Source organism: Saccopteryx bilineata, chromosome 1, assembly GCF_036850765.1.
Source record: "Saccopteryx bilineata isolate mSacBil1 chromosome 1, mSacBil1_pri_phased_curated, whole genome shotgun sequence".
In the NCBI taxonomy this organism is placed as follows: Eukaryota; Metazoa; Chordata; class Mammalia; order Chiroptera; family Emballonuridae; genus Saccopteryx; species Saccopteryx bilineata.
Genome location: NC_089490.1, coordinates 395347922 through 395361332, shown reverse-complemented (window position 1 = coordinate 395361332; position 13411 = coordinate 395347922). Strand labels below are relative to the sequence as shown.

General features: G+C 61.8%; 1 protein-coding gene across 8 annotated transcripts in view; it reads right to left on the bottom strand.

The window, feature by feature from the left end:
* Positions 1 to 13411, bottom strand: part of DAGLA (diacylglycerol lipase alpha) — a 67945-nt gene that overhangs the window by 17018 nt on the left and 37516 nt on the right. For 2 of the 8 annotated variants that reach the window (XM_066251676.1, XM_066251680.1), the window contains exons 2-8: positions 9669 to 9837; positions 9070 to 9281; positions 7300 to 7401; positions 6858 to 6996; positions 3239 to 3326; positions 1256 to 1390; positions 561 to 638 (exon numbers count right to left, since the gene is read on the bottom strand). In XM_066251676.1, coding sequence (XP_066107773.1) covers positions 561 to 638; positions 1256 to 1390; positions 3239 to 3326; positions 6858 to 6996; positions 7300 to 7401; positions 9070 to 9281; positions 9669 to 9763 — 849 coding nt within the window. In that variant the 5' untranslated portion in view covers positions 9764 to 9837. Of the gene's footprint in view, positions 1 to 560; positions 639 to 1255; positions 1391 to 3238; positions 3327 to 6857; positions 6997 to 7299; positions 7402 to 9069; positions 9282 to 9668; positions 9838 to 10073; positions 10162 to 10912; positions 11126 to 13411 lie in introns of those variants that run through there. The other 6 variants (XM_066251677.1, XM_066251681.1, XM_066251678.1 and 3 more) reach the window with 5 other exon arrangements.

The window sequence follows — 13411 nt, the reverse complement described above, 5'->3', positions numbered from 1 at the left end:
TGCAAGGATGAGTCCTGCCTAGTGGCGTCCTGTCCGGCACCGTTGTTTGCCGGCCCGTGCTGAGAACTGGGCTCAGGATGGCTCACTTCCTCCCACCAGAGCTCTGAGGCCCAGTCCATCTACGCATGTGTGTGAGAGAACAGGCTCAGGGGGTCAGGGGCTGGCTCAAGGCCACAGCCACAGTGGGGAGTGGATGAACACGCAGCCGGTTTGCTCCTGAGGCAGAGCCGGCTGACGGCACTGGACACTGGACATCCCCCCGCCCACCTTCCCTGTGACTGACACACACACGCTGACTGGATTTCTATTAAAAGCGCTAGAGAAGAGGTCCTGCCCCCGGAAGATGGAAACGGAAGTGCCACGTCCCACTGCCCCATATGACAACAGCGATGACAGCAATAACAGCAGCAGCCCGCTCTGGTGAGAGGCCAGGGCCATATGTCCCGAGCATGGTCCCACAAACTCGGGGTTCATTTGTGGGCTCGCGCTGGGGCAGGTGGTTTGCTCAGGTCATTCCTGCAGGCGGACAGAGGGACTTGGGACAGGGCTGGGTGACTCACTGAGTTCTTGAGGTCGAGGTACTTGGTGTTTCTGGTCACTGGCATCCCAGACAGGAAGGCCAAGATGTCGTTGTTGGCCTGTGAAACAGGTGTGTGAGGGTGGCTGCCCCTGACCCGGCTGCACGCTGGGAGAGGGGTCCGGGTGCCCAGCCCTGCACTCTGCCTGCCTCCCAGGGCCCAAGGAGTGAGTGGTTTCTAGCTCTTCTGTGGCCCAGCCAGTTTTCCAAACACCGAGGACCTGTCATATTTCCAGTTGCTTCCCTTCCACGCAAAGCATCACCCCCAGCCCCTCCTGGGGGCGTTCCCAGACCAGGCCCAATAAAGGCATTAGCAGGACCCGCTGGGAGACCCCAGCTGGAACTGATGTGTTGTGGGGGGTGGGCTGGGCGGGCAGGAGAGGCAATGCGCAGGCCGAGGCCCCAGCTGCCTCATTCATTAGCCCCTGTGGTCAGAAGTCCCTTGTGGTGGCCCGGCCTGGGGAGCAGCCACACACGGCCCAGCAGAGGGAGGTCGCTCAAGCAAGATCCATGAGTGGCGGCTGCAGGGAAGAGCTGGGGAAGCGAGGGGCATGAGCACCAGAGGGGGACCTCCAGGGCCCAGGACGAGGTGCAGGTGCGGAGCCCAGGGAGCCAGAAGCAGAGACAGGGAGAGGCCTGGGGGGGGACGGGACACCAGGGGAGAGGCTGGGCGCACACCTCGTCCAGCACAGCGTTGCGCTTGGCCCGCTGTCGCTGCCGGAGCAGGACCAGGCCAGCGATGATGTCAGATGGCACAATGTCCAGGTCCCGGAAAAACTCAGCAAAGAGGTAGGCAATTTCCGAGTAGGCATCCTACGAGGTCCGGGGAGGCGGGAGGCGGGGGCGGGGGAGCAGGAGAGAGGACAGAGACCAGGAGTGAACCCCCAGGGCTGGCGTCTGCGCTGGGCCCCTGCGCAGGTTGGCCCGGCGCTCACGGCACCAGGCTGGGCCTGAGACCCTGCGGCCCTGGGTGGCCGTCCGCAGTATGAGCCTGAGGGCCTTGCTCCGGGCCCCGCAGCCCTGGCCCTTGTCCATCTCCACCGCCCAGCCCGCCTCTGTCCTCGGAGCTCCTCGGGCACTCACCGTCTAGCACGCACAGATGCCAAGCAGAGCCATTTCCTGCTCTCTCCCCAGACACTAGGGACCAAGGCCTGCACAGCCCGCGGGGTCCTCCTCCGGCCTTTCTCTCTAGCAGAGAAGCCCACTCTAAGCTCCTGCTGCTTCCTCCCCGCTCGGGGTCCTTCCCCCCTCCTGCCCGGGGCTGCAGGCTCGGGGACCCCCCGCCCTGTGCCTGGAGAAGGGCGTGATGCTGGCCGGGGCCCCCTGTCCTCAGGACAGCCCTGCCGGCCTGTGAGCTCTGCTTCCCTGCCTTGCACCACACTGCAGCTGGGGCCTCATCCCTGACATGTCAGGAGAGAGAGGCTGTGGCGGGAGCAAGCTCAGGGCAACTGGTTCTCTCTCTCTGGTTTCCCCCTGGACGATCTGGCACTTGTAAGGGAAAAAAAAATCGAGGGGTGCAAACTCAGCTGCCTAAGGGGGCCCAACAGAGCCAGCTCCGGGTCAGCTCCGGCTGACCTCAGCGGTCTGCAAGGGGCCGACGCGGCCGGATCCGGAAATACTGAAGTTTACATAAATGACCCTAATTTTTAAATGCTGGTGTCTAATTCAAGTGTTTAAGCAACACAGCAAAGGCTGAAGCAAAAAAAAACGTCCTCTGAACTGGACCTGACCCATCCCCTCTGTGACACTCTGCCTTCTCACCAGCCTCCAGCACCAGCCTGACGCTGCTGCTGCGTGCCCTCGCCCCCGGCCTGCCAGGGGACTGCTCCCTGCCCCCTGCACGGCCCACCTGCGGGCCAGGCCTGGGCTGTGACCCGTCGGACCCCCTAGGCCTGTGGGGGTGTTCCTCACTCACCAGGGCACCTTGGGGAGGGGCTTTCTTACACTTGATTACTCATTCTACAGCTCAGGAGGGGCTGCTGGTGGGAAAGAGACACTCAAGGCTTCCGGTGGCTTCCATGGAAGCCACCAGCTGTGCGGTTCAGGGAGGAGGAGCCTCCTGACCCCACTGGCTCTGCCACTAACTGGCTGTGGGACGCGGGGCAAGTCACTGCACCTCCCTGGGCCTCAGCTGCCCAATCTGCAAAATAAGGGAAGGGACTAGGAGACCTCTAAGGGCCCCGCCCCCAGGGGCTGCCCGCAGCGGACCTGGTGCCCCATGCAGCCCCTGCCACCGACAGGGCTGGCCCTCTGGCGGTGCCGCTGAGCGCCAGGCGCAAAGGCTGGCTGAGCGCTGGGCCACACTGGGTACTTGCTAGCTCCATCGGAGCTTCTGGAGTAACCTGCAGCCAGTGACACGCTGCTTGTCTTTGGGTCACCCTGGTTTTTTAGTATCTCTTCTCCTAAACTAGACTCTGAGCTCCAAGGGGGTCAGTGAAAAAATCCTCAAATCTCTCTGTTCCCTTGACAAAGCGAGGGGTCAGCTGTTTCACATGCGGGAGGGCGGGAGGGCACTCAGGCAGGCAGGCTGCCCCCTGGCTCGTGCGCAGAACCCAGCTTCCTTCCGCCAGCCCAGTCCACCCGGCTCTGCCAGTGAGCCACGGCCCCCGAGTGGCCGGCAGCAGGACATGAGCCCTCAGGCCACCACCTCCCGGTACTTACTGACTGGGAGTCCTTCGTCCGAGTGCAGCAGAGGAACACTTTGAGCCGGCGCGACCAGCTGGTGGCCTGACCCTCCTCTAATCGGTGCCTGCCAAGGGGGAGAGTTGGTATGTGTGAGGTCACACGGCCGGAACGGCCAAGCTAGGGCCCTGACATTATGGAAACAGGCTGGCCTGTTCCCAGGGTCCCACAAAAGGGCTCCCTGACAGGAGGTCTAGGGTAGAACAGGCCCAGGCCCAGCCAAAGCTGGGCGCCAGTGACCTGGCTGTCCCCTGGGGGGGGGGACTTCGATGGCCAAGGCCAGGGCCCAGGCACCGAGCTTTTGCAGAATGAACACCAGCATGCCTTGGGGGCTTTGGAGCTGGGAGCCCAAGCCTGTCAGACAGAGCTGCTTCCCCTCAAAAGGATTTCAGATACTCAGGTTCTCTGTACTCGGGGGAAGTTTAAGGGCTGAGCGAGGCTCTGAATTCCCAGCTCCGTGGATCTATCACATGAGAGGGGGCAGCCCCCCGCCCCAGCCTTCCTCTGCACGGCTGGCCCTGGCATTCCCACCCAACCCCCAGCCCCCAGCCCCCGAGCTGGTAGGATGGGGCACCAGGTGTCCAGCAGTCTGTATCCGAAGGCAGAGTGATTGGCCAGTTATCCACGGAGGCCCTCCCACTGCTGGGTGCCCAGAAGTTGGTGTGTGGTGTGTTTTGAGCATAAAGATAACAGATCCAATATTTAAAATGTACATTTCTAGACAGAGCAAGAAGGAATAGCCTGCTCATGTGATGTGTGCCTTATTGCCGGTGCTGTCAGAGCCTGATGCCCGGCGGTCAGGAGGGGAAGACAGGGGCGGCCCCAAATGCCCGGTCAGGCGGTCAGGAGGGGAAGGCAGGGGCGGCCCCGAATGCCTGCGAGGCACTTAGCATCCAGCAGGAGCGACGGGCTGTGCCCTCCTTCCCGAGCCTCTCGGCTCTTCTCTGTGGCAAAGGCCACTTCCTGCGCCCAACCCTGGCTCTACAAGACCAGGGGAAGCCAGGGGGCCTCCCAGGGCGGCAGAAGGGCACAGGAGAGGGTGCACGGGAACTGCTGTTTCCGGGACCCGTCAGCCCGAAGGGACTTGGGTGACAAGCTGACCTCCTAACTCGATGTCCCACCTGCCAGGGGCCTGATAAAGGGAAGGTGTGCTGGCCCAGCTGGGCTCCCAGGACAGCATATTCTTTTAACCCTTTCTAACCAAACAGGGTTTTCAAAGGGTCAAAGAGAAAATCCTGCTCAGTCTCTGGCCTGATGGAGGTGCTGACTGTACACTGCCCTGCAGTACTCCGCATGTCCAGCAGGGGGAAGATGAAGCCGGTGACAGGTTTGGCCTAATGCACTAAGTTAGGCCACAGAGACCAACACAGGGTGAGACAAACTAAACCCCGACGGAGAAAGTTCACAGACCAGCCGCCCTCTGCCCTGGAACTCACTAAAGTGAAGGGAGGACAGATACTCCTCCTGCCAAGATCCAAGGTCAAGGCTCCCGGAGAGTAATGCTGGGAACAACCCACCTCCCAACTCCCACCAGATGTCACTGGAAAGAGAAAGAGCCAAGGACTTCGACAGCTGCCTGACTTCCAGAGAGTGAATTAACCTGTCAGGGAGGCCCAGCAGGGCTTGCGCGCATCCTGAACCTGGAAGCGCATGAAAGGTCGGCAGGTTTGGAAATGTCCTTGTTGGAAAAACTGTTGGTTTTGGAGCAGAGGGGGGGTGAGTGGACAGCATGAGAGGTGGTCACACTAAGCATGCTATGGCCGGGCCGCCCTCCCAGACCCCACCTGAGGCCCGGAGAAAGGTGGTCACACTAAGCACGCTGTGGCCGGGCCGCCCTCCCAGACCCCACCTGAGGCCCGGAGAAAGGTGGTCACACTAAGCACGCTGTGGCCGGGCCGCCCTCCCAGACCCCACCTGAGGCCCGGAGAAAGGTGGTCACACTAAGCACGCTGTGGCCGGGGCCGCCCTCCCAGACCCCACCTGAGGCCCGGAGAAAGGTGGTCACACTAAGCACGCTGTGGCCGGGGCCGCCCTCCCAGACCCCACCTGAGGCCCGGAGAAAGGTGGTCACACTAAGCACGCTGTGGCCGGGGCCGCCCTCCCAGACCCCACCTGAGGCCCGGAGAAAGGTGGTCACACTAAGCACGCTGTGGCCGGGGCCGCCCTCCCAGACCCCACCTGAGGCCCGGAGAAAGGTGGTCACACTAAGCACGCTGTGGCCGGGGCCGCCCTCCCAGACCCCACCTGAGGCCCGGAGAAACCGCGACAGGGCGGGACCCAGGAGTTCTGAGGCCCCCGACCCGCCAGCATGGGGCCCAGAGATACAGGGAGACTTTCTGGTTAAAACGACAGCCAGTGCCAACCCCCAGCTGCACAGGCGGTAACTGGGCCCAAAGGCAATTACCCAGAGTCAGGGAGAGACTTTTCCCAGGGCCCCAGGAGCCCAGAAACCAGGTCAGGTGGGGGTGTGTGCTCAGAATGAGCAAAATGGGACAGGCGGTGGTGGCCAGCGGCACCGGGCGGGGGCCGGGAGTTCCGGGCTGGGAGATGGCCAGCCCAGGCCTGGGTGTGGCTCTGGTCGCAGGGCCGAGCTGAGCTGACGTGGAGGCAGGAGGGAGGGGCGGGGAGGTTCCTGCTGGGCTGGGGGAGCCGGGCCCCGCCCCCTGCCTGAGGGCCCCTGACCCCATGGCCCTGGGTTGGAGATGTAGAGCCAGTTCCATGCCCCACCAACCTGACTCGGGGCAAGTGTTCTGCCTCTCTGGGATCTCGACTCCTACCTGAAGAATGGGACTCGCAGCTGCACCAGGGTTGGCGGAAGGGCAGACGGTGGAAACAGCTCAGGGCAGGGCCTAACTCTCAGCAGAAGCTCAATTAACAGGACTGTACTGTGACCCACCCTGGAAACCCCTGCTAGTTTTCTATCAATAAACAAGAATCACGATGACCCTGGGGCCCTTCCTTCATTCTCTCTGCCATGGCACAACCTTCTTCCTTCTTCAAAACCCTGTAGAAAACAACCCCTCTAGGAAGCCTTCCTTGATTAACCTCCTTCAGCCTCCTCAATGCTACAGGCACCCTAGCCTAGTGGTTAAGAGCACAGGCTCTAAAGCCAGTCCTAGCCCCCCTCCCCCATATACCAGCTGAGTCACCTCAGGCAAGTCACATAACCTCTCTGTGGCCCAGTTTCTTCATCTGTATTACGAGGATGATGGTAACAGCTACCTCACAGAGTTACTGTTAGTTAGCATACACGACTGGCTCGACTTGCACATACCTCCTGCTATTACTGTCATGGTCATTGGCGTCGTCCGCATTGAAGAATGACAACAATGGCTACCATTTACTGAGCACGAAACAACGGGAGCACTGTGTTGACCACTTGGCACATATTAGCTAATTTAAATCTCACAACCGCAGCGTGAGGCAGGAACTACCATCATTCCCGCTTTACAGACCAGAACACTGAGGAAGGGAGAGGCGAAGCCGTGGACCAAGCCCGTGGCTCACACAGGGTGCAATGCAGTTTGGGAGGTGTCGGGCCAGCCTTGCCCACCTGTCAACAAACCCCACGAGGGGCTACCACCGCCCGCCAACTCACCGTAGGTTGTAGGTCCGCAGGTTACGCTGCCTTCTCTTGGTGGCTCTCAGCTTGACGAAGGTGCGGCCCGTGGGGTCAAAGACGCAGAGGACGGTGATGCAGACGCTGAGGATGACCACCCAGTTGCAGACGACCATCCCTGCGGGGGCAGCAGAGGGAAGCAAGAGGAGGTGCTGGGGACACCTCCCTGGCACACCAGCTCTACAGAAAAGGGCGCTGGAGCCTCCCTGCCCCCCAGAAGCCGTCCGCTTGCTGGGCCATGACCCCAAGGTCCACGCGTGGCAAAGAGCAGGCAGTTCTGTAGTCTTCTAGTGAGAGGCTGAGGGGCCCTCAGCTGCTGCAGGCCTCGGGGACGAAGGCCAAGACCCTCACAGAACCTGTCTCCCTGCTGGCGCTCAGCCTGTCCCTCCCCTCTGGCCCTCCCAGCCCGGGGCTCACATACCAAGGGTGACGTTCTTGGCGGTCAGGTCGTTGCAGGAGGTGTAGTACTGAGTGAGCCAGACGATGCCCACAATGGCGTAGATGAACTCAATCACCAGGATGGCTGTGAGGACAGCAGGGTGCTGGCTGAAGGCCTGGAACCTCGGCTGGCCCCTCCTGCCACGGGGCCTCTGCCGGCAGCCAGGGCGCCAGGTCCCCCCCACCCCCCACCCCCTGCCGCCCTCAGGCTTCGTGGAAGAGAGGGCCCAGGGGGAGTGGCTGTCCCCAACAGGGTCCTGTTGGACTGTGCCCTCAGGCCCTGACATTCCCTGAGAAGGTGACTGGAAAGGTGGACAATGAAGAGATATTTCCTTGTCCTTTCAGGATTTTGGAATTGCATCCGTGAACTTTGGAATCAGATCTATCTTAGGCAAGTTACCTAGTCTCTCTGAGCCTCTGTTTCCTCATCTGTAAAATGAGTGACAAGATCTACAGTATGTTACTGTGTAAGAATTAAATGAGAGAGCACTTATTTCAGGGAAACAAGCTATTTCCCCAGGAAAAAGACTCTAGCACTTGAGGCAGAAGGAGGGAGGAGGCCCTGCAGCCAGCTGCTCAGGGCACCGTGCTCAGCCAGAGCACTGAGCCCAGGGCTGAGATGGGGGTGGGGGCTGCTCAGGGCACCGAGCTCCGGCCAGAGATGGGGTGGGGGGCTGCTCAGGGCACCGAGCCCAGGGCTGAGATGGGGTGGGGGGCTGCTCAGGGCACCGTGCTCCGGCCAGAGCACCGACCCCAGGGCTGAGATGGGGTGGGGGGCTGCTCAGGGCACCGTGCTCCGGCCAGAGCACCGACCCCAGGGCTGAGATGGGGTGGGGGGCTGCTCAGGGCACTGTGCTCGGCCAGAGCACTGGCCCCAGGGCTGAGATGGGGGTGGGGTGGGGTAATTGGGGCAGCACTGGAAGCCCCAGCTTCACAGGCTTTGGAGCCAGACAACCTGGATTCAAATCTCAGCTCTGACACATCCACGGTAGCTGCATGACCCTGAGGAAGAGGATTCACCTCTCTGGGCCCCAGACTCCCTCATCTGTAAAATGAGATAATAATAGCTCCTCCCAGAATGAACGGGAGGAAAGGACTCAGCACAGTTCGTAGAAGCACAGATGTGTTCACTAGGGACGACTGATCCCACCGGGAGAAGCCCAGGAGCAGACACAAGCGGGCCCTCTGGGAACTGGCTGGCCAGGCCCTCAGGGCTTTCCCCAGGATAGGGGCTGTTTGGAGAGGCTCCGGAGCAGCTGGAGAGACAGCTTAGGACAGGGCTGGCAAGCTTTTCTCTGTAAAGGCTGGAGAGGAACTATTTCAGGCCCTGAGGGCTTTCCCCAGGATAGGGGCTGTTTGGAGAGGCTCCCAGAGCAGCTGGAGAGACAGCCTAGGACAGGGCCGGCAAGCTTTCTTCTGTAAAGGCCGGAGAGTAACTATTTCAGGCTCTGCGGGCTATACCCTCTGTCGCAGCGACTCAGCCTGCTGTTGTCACACAGAAGCAGCCAGAGACAAGTCCGTGAATGAACGTGTGTGGCTGGGCTCCAATAAAACTTTATTTACAAAAACAGAGAGCAGGCTCGATCAGACCCTCCGGCTGAGGCCTGCCCGTTCCCAGTCTAGAACATAAGCCCCTCAGCCTGCTGGACCCCATCGCATGTCCCAAGGAGCACTGGCTGAATGATGGGGCACGGGGGGAGGGCGCAGGTGAGGGGGTCCGAAGCAGCCCCCACCCGAGGCGGGCGGCCCTTACCCAGGCGCACGTAGAGCACGTACTGCATGGATTCTCGGGGCTCTGTGTAGAGGATGCCTCCGCGCATGCTCAGCCAGATGATGGCCATCTCGGCGATCATGCAGCTGAGCAAGATGCCCAGGTAGCCGCGACCGTGATCCACCAGGTTCAGCGAGCAGGCCTCGTGCGGGTTGTAGACCAGGCCGAAGAGCACCACGGACAGGATCACAAACCTGCGAGGACACGCACGTGGGAGGGGCCGGCAGGTTGCCCCGCCCCCGCAGCCCCGCCTGCCTGGATGCGGTGGCTATAAGACCCCTGTCCACCTGGCATCGCGTGCTTCTGCGGACACAGGCTGCCAGGGGCAGGGAAGCAAGAGCGAGCAGCCCAGATGTCAGCCATGGGAGAGAGACAGCGGCAGCTCTGCCCAGGGCTGGGCCCGGGTCTGGTGGTGGCCGGGTGGGTCCCTGGGTTCCATGTGGGTCCCGCCTCAGAGGCTGTATGTTTCAAGCATACCACTTGGGAGCTGGGAGCATGACAGGATCAGGACAGATGGCTGGACAGCCTCCTTCTAGCCCTCTCCTTCAAACCCAGGCTGGTGGCACGGCCCCAGGACTCACCAGGTGGTGTGCAGGAGGAAGAGGAAGATGGCCGGCAAGACGAGGTCATCGCTGCCCACAGACCAGCGCCGCCGGAACACCACGATCCCGGGCATGGCTGGCGGCTCTGCAGAGGCTCAGCGGGCCTGGCGCTCACCTCCTGAAAGAGAGCCGAGGACCCTGTGGCTGCCTGGGCCACCACGGTGCCCAGGGCCGCCGCCCTCTGGTTAGGTGTGTCTGGGAGCGCAGGCATCTCGCCCAGTTCCCACAGCCCAGCGGCTTCCAGGCCACCGGAAATGCTAACCCACCTTTGGGCAGGACCCACCTCTGCCGTATCCACCCGCCAGAGCCAACATAAAGGACTTAAGCAGCCACATTCTGGCTTTACCCTACTCCTGAGGTCTCTCCAGCCCCTAAGACTGGCACCTGCCCCTCGGGATCAGCTCTGCGCAGGGTTCATCCAACAGCGACTGCTCAGCTCCACTGAAGGCCTGGGCTCACAGCCTGCCTCCCCTCCGTGGGGCCAGGGGGCTCCCTCAGCCCTGCTCCTGCCTCTTCTCAGGGAGACTCAGCCCGGTGCACACTGTCCTTGGGTGGGGTGGGGCTTCCCAGATCAAGCAGGAGCCTGTCTCCTGGCATGAGCTGAGCAGGGCAGGCAGAGGCTAAGGGCCCCGGGGCAGGTGCACAGAGGGCACGGCGGGCATGGAGGGGGAGTGCCAGCACATGGCAGGGACTCAGTGAATATCTGTTGAATGGGGTTCTTCAGTTTCTCACTTTTCTGGAACCCTGGGAGCACGCTCTATGACTTGGTTTTGCACCTACTAGAAAGAATTCCCAACCTCAGCTATGCCTCTAGGAAGGGAAGATGATTGACATGGCTGAGATCCAGGGCCAAGAGCATGCCCGAGGCACCCCCAGATCCCCTGCTAGAAGGGCGCTGGGTGACCCACCCTCCTGGAAACCACACCTCCCAGACCTCCCCCGAGCCAAGCAGTCTTTACCACCCTGTTCTCAACTCTCTAAAGCCACAGAGTTCAAATTCGCCAAGGCAAGATCAGGGAAGAGTGCCCAGGAATCCGGTCCCGGCTCCTGAGAGCTGGGGGAACAGGGTAGTGGAGCAGGCCCGAGGGCTCCCGCAGGGAGGCTGGCCCAGGGACCCCGAGGAGGGAATCCAGAATAGCCCCGTGCTGAGCTGTGCAGAGTGACCCCTGCTGTGGAGGCTGGGTGCCCCTCTGGTGGACAGCTGCCCAGGCCGGCAAGCTTACATGGCACCTGGTCCACGGGCAGGTGGCAAGTCCTCTCCCCGTGACGCCTCCAGAGAAAACGAGTATCCTCAGAGACCAGCATCACTCAGGAAGGAAGCGGGCAAGTCTCCCCCAGCTGATGGGCACAGCCCTCAGGGTGGGCCAGGGGGCACGGGGCCGGCCGGCATGTCCAGCCCAGCCTGTCTCCACCTCCCTCGCCCGGGAGCAGCCACTTCATCTAGCTGCTGCCTGACTTCTCCCGGTGAGCTGGCGGCCTGGCAGGCGGGCTGGCGGGCTAGCCTGCCGGGGTCGTGCCTACTCCTCCCCCCACCCTCAGGAAGTGACATCATCCCACTTTCGACAAGGAGGAGCCGGAGCACGGGTTCTGGGAAGCAGGGAGAAGGATGGAGAGCACAGAGCCGCACGGTGGGGCGGCCGGGTGTGGTCTGGGGCTGCCGTGGGCTGGAGCCAGAGCGCTGTGTCTGTGACAAAGTGGCTGACAGCACCAGCTTCGGTCAGAAAGGATGGGACGGGAGGGGCTGGGACACCGTGAGCAGCAGCAGGGCCAGGGCAAGCCAGAGCTGCCGACAGCTGAGGCTTAGCCACTGGTTCTCCACAGCCCCTCCCGGTCTCCAGATGGCTCCCGGAGGGGAGGGTGGAGTGTGGGGTCTGGCTCAAGGGGCCTCCTCATTCAGAAGGAATGACAGAGGTCCGGGGCCAGCATGGGGCCAGTGCGGTCCCAGCAAGCACTGTGGCTCCACCTCCTGCTCCAATCAGGACAGGCCTGGGTGGAGGACGAGGAGCACCGGCCCCTGGGGGCAGTGAGGACCCTGCCCCTGCCAGCAGCCCAGAACAGCTTGTCCTCAGGTATGCCCCGGGGAACCTTCCCAGTCGCCCCTTGCTCCTACCCTTTACCTCTTGGGAGTCTACGATGACGGACACTCCTTAACTCACACATACCACTCGCACATCCCCCTCTAACTCACGCGCAGCCCCATGTGCGCGCATGGCCCCACCCTCCCTGCCTCCAGGTGGGAGAAAGAGGACCAGCCAGGCACCTGGCCCTGCTGAGGCAGCTAAAGGTCTGTCAGGCACTGGAGTGAAGTGGCCGGCGGCAGCCTCTGCCCCCAGCCTGAGGCCCACAGCTGAGGTCAGCGCCAGTGCCCACCGGATCACACGGACTCCTGCCCCTTCTGGGCCAGCCCCCTAATGCAGAATCCTAGGCCCAGTGCCGAAAACTTCCAGCTGGGTTCCACCACCCGCTAACATGTGACTTACTAGTTGTGCCTCAGTTTCCTCATCTGTTGATTATTCCCACCTGCTAAGAGTTCTGTTGAGGACCACAGAGGAAACTGTCCACAGAGGCCCTAGCCAGGCTGGGAAATGCCAGTGCTGGTCTTAGGTCTTGGCAGGGGAGGGGAGGCAGAGGGAGTGTGTGTGACTGCCCCCCCCCCCGCCTGGGCCTGTGGACGCCCCCCCTCCCCGCCTGGGCCTGTGGACTCTCCAGCGGGTCAGCACCAGGGCCCGCTCTGGGCTGAGGGTGACAGGGCCTGTGCTGCTGCCGGGGGGAGGACGGGACAGCGCCGTTCCATGCGGATTCATAAATCTCAGGGCTGCTATTTTTAAGGGCCTGAAAGACATCCTTTCTCTCCTTTCTCTGGAGACCCCAGCTCCTCACAATGGGGGCCTGTTCCGCTGCTGGGGATGTGATTTCATCTGGAGGAAATGCTCAGGAGGGGGAGGGCAGAGGCTGCTTCCTGGTCGGGAGCGGCCACGAACCATCTGGCTCTCCTCCCCTGGGGCACAGGATCAGTGCCCTCAACAACCGCGCTGGACGGGCACAAAGCCTCCCCGCCACTGAACCCCAGCCCAGTGGCACCCCCAGGGCACCCCCTCCCGTGGGGGGAGACCAGGGGCGCTGCCGGGCCCCCCACCCCCCTGGCTGAGCCCCCAGCCCAGGCAGGTAGGAATGAGGTGCGAGGAACCCCCCACATGGATAAGATGACTTGAATGGCCCTTCGGAGCTACCTTCTTCCTTTGCCCACAGAGCCCAATTTTCCTGATGGCGACCCAGGCCTCATTCTGGGAGTTCCTCTTCCTAAAACTGCAAAGAGTCTTTTTTAAAATGCACATGCTGTCCCCTACTTTAAAAACCTTCTGCCCTGGCCAGTAGCTCAGTGGACAGAGCGTCGGGCAGATGTATGGACGTCCCAGGTTTGATTCCCAGTCAGGGCACACAGGAGAAGCAACCATCTGCTCCTGCTTCTCTCCCTCTCCCTCTCCCCCTTCTCTCCGTCTTCGCCTCCCACACCCAGTGCCTTGATGGACTCAAGCGTGGCCCCAGGTGCTGAGGATAGGTCGGTGGGTCCCAGCAAGTCACCCTCAGGCACTAAAAATAACTCGGTACTCGAGCATCAGCTCCAGATGGGGTTGCTGGGTGGATCCTGGTAAGGGCACATGCAGAAGTCTGTCTGTTTCCCCTCTTATCGCCTAAAAATAAATAAGTAGATAAATAAAAAT